Raw genomic sequence first — 6,000 nt, 5'->3', positions numbered from 1 at the left:
TCCTTTTCCCAGGACCAAAGACCCAGAACACCAGAGATCCCTTGTTGTGTGTTCAGCACTCGCCGGCTGTGTCAGCGATATCAGCTTCAGTTGGCAACTGGTAACTGGTGTTGCATGTGCTATGTGTAAGTGCAGCTGTTGTTTGGCCAAAACGCGTGGAACAAGGAGCAACTTCGTTGGTCGCATCATTGCCTTAATTATGCACACCTAAAGCATATGCAATCAAAACAACTTGAAATAGCAATAAAACACGATTCGCTACATTTTGTATTATTTATTTATTTCGTCATATAATTCTTGCCATTATCGCATTTAATTTTGAGCTAAATTCGACGCCCACATTGGCGTTCACTTTGTTGTTGTTTGGTTGGTTTCTCTGTGTGGCTTGATTTCGTTTGACCTTTTTGGCTTTGCTTAAATCGCATTAAATTATCCATAATTATGCATATTTAATATATAATTTCCTCTTGTGTGTTGACTCATTTGCTCGGCTCTTTATTGGTTTTGAATTATTTCATCGTTTTTCCTGTATTTAAGTTTGATTTTACATTTTATTATTAGAGTTGCCTTTTTTGGTTTAGTTAGTTTTAGTTTGTTTTTTAGTTATGTCGACCTGCCACTCGAACTCGCTAAAATCATATTGTTTTGTCTTCTTTGTTTTGATTTACAATACTTTTAGCTTGTTTGGGCTTTCGTTTCTTAGATGAGATATACATTGTATATGCAGAGCACACGATGCACAATCATGAAAATCTAAAAATAGTCCTTCGGCCAATGAGTTTGGATTTACTTTTAGTGAGTTCGACAGAATATAATCTTAACATCTTCCAACTAACATATACGCACTAAATTCTTTCGTCTCCACATTTATTATTCGATAAATATATATTTTTTGCATGTACGCATGTAAATTTAGTCTAAAACAAAGTGCATCTTATGCTGCCAACGCAAACCGTTCAACGGAAACAAAACATTTAGCAGACAATCGACAAAATAATAGCGCAAATAAGCCATAATGGAAATTAAAACAAATTCAATTAAACTGAATTTGGCCGATATCCATTTTTGATTTCATTGATTTTTCATAAGGACTTAATTAGTTTTGTATTTAACTTTTTCTCCACACTTTGCTCTAGCTTTAATTAATGTTTGCCCATGCGAGGGTTTCGTATTTATTAATTTATTTTGTTTTTTTTTTATATTATTTGAGTTCTTTACAGTAATTATTTACATAACTTATGTGCCTAGGCTGCGGTAGTTGGAGGGTAGGGTGTACTTAGTATTTAAATGTGTGTCACTTATGATTATTAATTGTTGTTTTTCTTTTGTTATGTAATTTGTTTTTGCAAGTTTTGTTTGCAAGTGCATGTGTTAATTTATTTAAATTTATGGATTCGTTTTTGTTTTTTATCTTTCCTATACTTCGGTTTGTCTGCAGGCAGATTTGTTTTGTTTTCCATTTTTTTTTTTTACGAAGAGTTCAACATCACGCCTCTATACATAACATGAAATTACGCGTGTTATGTATTAAATTTACGCTATATATATTTACTTTTACTATTATTATTATTTTAACCTTTGCCCGAGCTGTGTGTGTGTGGAAATTCAGCCCCGGCCGACTTATGTTTAATGTATTGTTATTATCAGAATTTTTGTATATAGCCACCGCAAATTAATGAATGCGTTAAAAATATTCCTTCGCTTTGAACTTATGGACTGCGACCCAGCTGCTGGTTTTTGTTTTCTTTGGCGAATGAGGCAAACCAAACAGAAAATATATAAAAAATACAAGGACATGCTACCGGGCGCTGTCGCCAAACATGTTTTCCCCTCTCCCATATTTATTATTATTATGTTTCTTTTTCTTTTTTTTTTTTTTTCTTTTGATTTTTGCATTTCTTTCCTGTTGTTTTTCTTTCTTCACACAATTAATCATGCGGCACATGCATGTTATTCTTTAATTAATTCTTTCTTGGAGGTGACTTGTCCGGCTGCGTTTGCATTGGTTTTCCATTCGTTTGCCATGAACGGTTTAAGCTGCTGTCCGGCAAGGTCACAGTTGGGCCACCGTTAATGTGAAAATCACCAGGGAAATGGCACCCAAAGCGCCGCAGCAGATGCAACAGCGCTGCGAGGCGCCAGTTAACGCCGAATTGTCGGGATCGCCGTTGGCGTACCGCTTCGAACCCTCCAGTCCCAGCAGATTCGGCGATATGGTCGTCGGCGGCGCCCGGTTCAGACCGATCCGCGCCTCGACGATCTTGTGGAACATGTGCAGGATGGTCACTTCGCACTGCAGGCTCACGCTGTGCTGGTAGTTCGTCTCGAAGAAGCCCTGCAGAACCTGGCTGTGTGGCAGGATCTCCAGCGAGGAGTACGTGTTGGAGCCGTCGAAGGCGTCCTGCGTGATGCGCTGCTGCGGGGTCCTGTGGATCTGCGGATGGAAATAGGAATCGTGTCAGTCAGTGATCAAACAATAAACAGCTCAAACAGCAAAAAATACCAATGCTTTTGCCAGAAAACTGGGCGTTCATTATTTAAAAAATTCGAAAAACATAATTGTCATTGAAACTAAACTATTGCTATTTGAATTTTAAACTATTGGGTATGAACATTTTCTCAATTAGATGAGTATTAAGTTAATACCACAAAAGTTTCAAAAAGTAACTTATGTGGTTTATAATTAAGGGCTTAGACTACAGTTTTAGACTGGATTTAAATCGGAGCAATACAAATATTTATACTGAGTATGGAAAACTATCATTATAGATATTATCAATGTATCTTAACAAATTTTAATTATCTTGCTATCGTCTCAAAAATCTAAAATAACTTGGTTAAGGATGTCTCAGTAACAACTTCTAACCAACATTTTATTGCAATCAAGCCTTATAGGGTTGTGATATATTTTACTGAAACGTAGAAAAGACGAATTTTTCATTCTCAATTTTTTATTTTCATCTATTGGTGTTTTTGGTTACATACAATATTGGGGAAATCCCTTTTTTTAATTGTTAATTTTACTATCTTTGGCATATATTTATTTAACGTGCATTGTATTTTATTACATTGTATATTATTTAAAAATGGAATATACTGGATATTAACTATAACTATTCCATTTAAAATCAGTTGATAAAGCCTCTTTGCAATTTTGGAATACAGTGAATTCTTTCCTAATGCTGAAATCGAATAATTCAATAATACAAATATTATATTGTAAACCATAAAATTTACAGAACATATTTGAAGGCCGTGCAATTATGTCTTTTTGGACTATTATATGAGAAGCTAGCCCTTTTTTGTTCAGTGTATATCCCTTAATATGGGATCCTGTCACTCACCGGGCGTGTGTTGATTAACCAGGTGATGTTGGCCGGCGGATACGAAGGGCCTACCGTGCACACAGCCTTGAAGTGGTCGTTGATGCCAATCACCTTCTTGTCCACCTGCATCACCGGATTGTCCTTGGGCAGCTCAATCACCTGCATGTGCGCCGAGCGGATCTCCGTGTGGAAGAGCGGTGCGTCCTCGGAGACCTCGCACTGATAGGTTCCACTCAGGCCCCGGTTGACACCTTTCAGGGTCACCGACGTGGCGTCCGATTTGGAGAGCTGCAAGTGAGGGAAACGGAAATGCGGTTTAGTGCGCCATCGCTGGGATGTGTCACTGTACGTAAAACAATGATGTGCTAATACATCCTTTTTTATGTATAAATATCTTAGGACTTTTCAATGCTTGAATTTTTTACTTTTACGTCTATTTACGGCTACCGAAAAAAAAAATCGTAAAATATTTGAAGTATGTATACCAATATAATCATTTCTGCCTCAAAGTTTAAATTTGTATTAAAAGCTTGAAGTAAAGTATTTATTATTTGATTTTTATATGAGTCTCAAAAAACTCGTTTAGTTTTAAAATCAATTCGACAAACAACGATTATTTGCTCAACAAATTAGAACTTGTTATTGTCCCTGATTAATTAACATTCAAGTACATTTTCTTTTAATCGCAAAAGTTAAATAAGGAAATATTTTATTTTTCTTATTCATTACGAGTTTAAATCTTTGAATGACAAAAATAAGTATTAATGGCTCATGTATAGTTCAGACCCAAAAAAAAGTTACAATTCCAATCCCAAATGTATATCGAACATAATTAAGGGGTAACCTTATGTTCAAACACAGCCAATTCCGATACAAAACGGTATTATTAATCGGAATAATCTTTTAAAATAAACAACACTTTTTGCGTGAGTGAGTAAGGGAAATGTTATTTTGGGCACTGGTCCTGTCGATATCCGAAACAAACTAAGCTCCAGCTCTGAGCAGGATCCTTTTCGGATGCTCGGGTGATGGCCGTCCCCAAATGCAGATGTGAAAAGCGCAGGAAATGCATTTGTTTATAATCAGCAGGGCATGAGTAAGTACCAGGAGCTAAGTTCCCATTGATTGGGTATGCTGAGCTTGGTCTGTTAGTTGGCAAAGCAAAACCACCCCTGATAGAACCATCAAATAGGGTATGCACGGATCGAAAGCACTCAGATTTCGAGCCGCTCTCGTTGTCGCAGTTTAGCATATTCTGTTAATTGCCAGCAAACGCTTGCCACTTGGCAAACAGTTGTGCAATATCCTACTCAAAATCCACTTCAGCAGCGAACCACTCGCGATTACCGTGTGTGTGTGGGTGGATGGGTGGTTGGGTGGTTGGTTGTTTGTGAGCTTGGCCCTTTTATCGCAGTCCTGGCCTTTTGTATTTAAGTTCGGGCTGCAACGAGAGCAACCCATTCGAGTTTTGCATATGCCACCAAAGCCAGAGCGCGAACGTTGCCATCGCTTTGTTCATTTGCATCTGTACTAATCCCGGCAGGGCTGCTGTTGTTGGTTGTTGTTTGTTGGTTGGTTTGGTCGCTCGCTCCCATTGCTATTGGCATACCTACCATCCTCTATCCTTTCTAGTGCCCCGTGGCAAACAACAGCTTTTTACGATTGTTTCAACACTTTGGCGCATTGCTCGACTTGGCCGGGCTTTTCCTATTTAGTTTGTTGTTTTCTTTCCAGCCAGTTGTGCCAGTTCATTCGCAGATAACACCGTCGATAAGGAGCCCCTTTGGAATCCGCATCCGCATCCTCATCCACATCCACATCCCTGCTTACACAATTGGCATATTGGCCATGGCATGGGACACACGACTCCTAACCAATGGCCCCTGGCGAGCTGTGGTTTTAGTGGCTTTTCGATTTGTTGACGACGACGCTGATCTCGTTACGCAATCGTAAAATGAAAACAAATGCGAAACGTATTGATAAGGTTCTCTATATGCATAAAAAAGGGGGCGTGGCCCGTCGGTCGGTCGGTCGGGGGCATGAATAATGTGCCCTGGGCCAGAGATACATTATGACTTCGCATTGGTAAACATGAGTTATGGCCGCCGATTGCCACTGCCCCCGAATTAGTTTTTGCATAAATATTTAAGTCAAGCAATTTAAAGTTTTCAAAACACAATGGTGATTTGAGCTATTTTGTAAAATAAGTCGCTTTATTTAATATTTAAGGCTTCCTAGTGATTGACTATCATATTCTAATTTACCTTCAATGATTTATGTAAAACATATTTGTTAATGCTTTTGCCCTAATTACATTCAAAAATAAATTATATTTTTCATACTTATTAAGAAGATAAATTAATAAGACTTCTGACATAGATTATAAGTAATAATTTTGTGATTTCTGCAATTTAAAAAACCTTCAACTGTATTTGAAGTACTTGATCTTCTACCAAAAGCGATATTATATTGCTTAACTGGCTAATTTGACAAATATTTCCAAGTCAACTTTTCTGTGCACACAAAGACGATGGCTGGCTGCTTTCACTGCGCCTTTGGGTTATTTTAAACCTCGTCTAATTAAATGACAGTAATTATGTAATCAAACATGTACGGAAAAGTTGTTCCTGTCCCGTTTTATTTATCCAACTACTTGATGGGGCCTTCTTGTTGT

General features: G+C 37.8%; 1 protein-coding gene across 3 annotated transcripts in view; it reads right to left on the bottom strand.

The window, feature by feature from the left end:
- Positions 1-259: 259 nt before the first annotated feature.
- LOC108148658 overlaps positions 260-6,000 on the bottom strand; it is a 66,300-nt gene continuing 60,559 nt past the window's right edge. For all 3 annotated transcript variants that reach the window (XM_017275788.2, XM_017275789.2, XM_017275791.2), the window contains 2 exons: positions 3,345-3,614; positions 260-2,434 (listed from right to left, as the gene is read on the bottom strand). In XM_017275788.2, coding sequence (XP_017131277.1) covers positions 2,054-2,434; positions 3,345-3,614 — 651 coding nt within the window. In that variant the 3' untranslated portion in view covers positions 260-2,053. The remainder of the gene's footprint in view (positions 2,435-3,344; positions 3,615-6,000) is intronic.

Source organism: Drosophila elegans, unplaced genomic scaffold (assembly GCF_018152505.1).
Source record: "Drosophila elegans isolate 14027-0461.03 unplaced genomic scaffold, ASM1815250v1 contig_476, whole genome shotgun sequence".
NCBI lineage: Eukaryota > Metazoa > Arthropoda > Insecta > Diptera > Drosophilidae > Drosophila > Drosophila elegans.
This window is presented reverse-complemented; position numbering and strand designations above follow the sequence as displayed.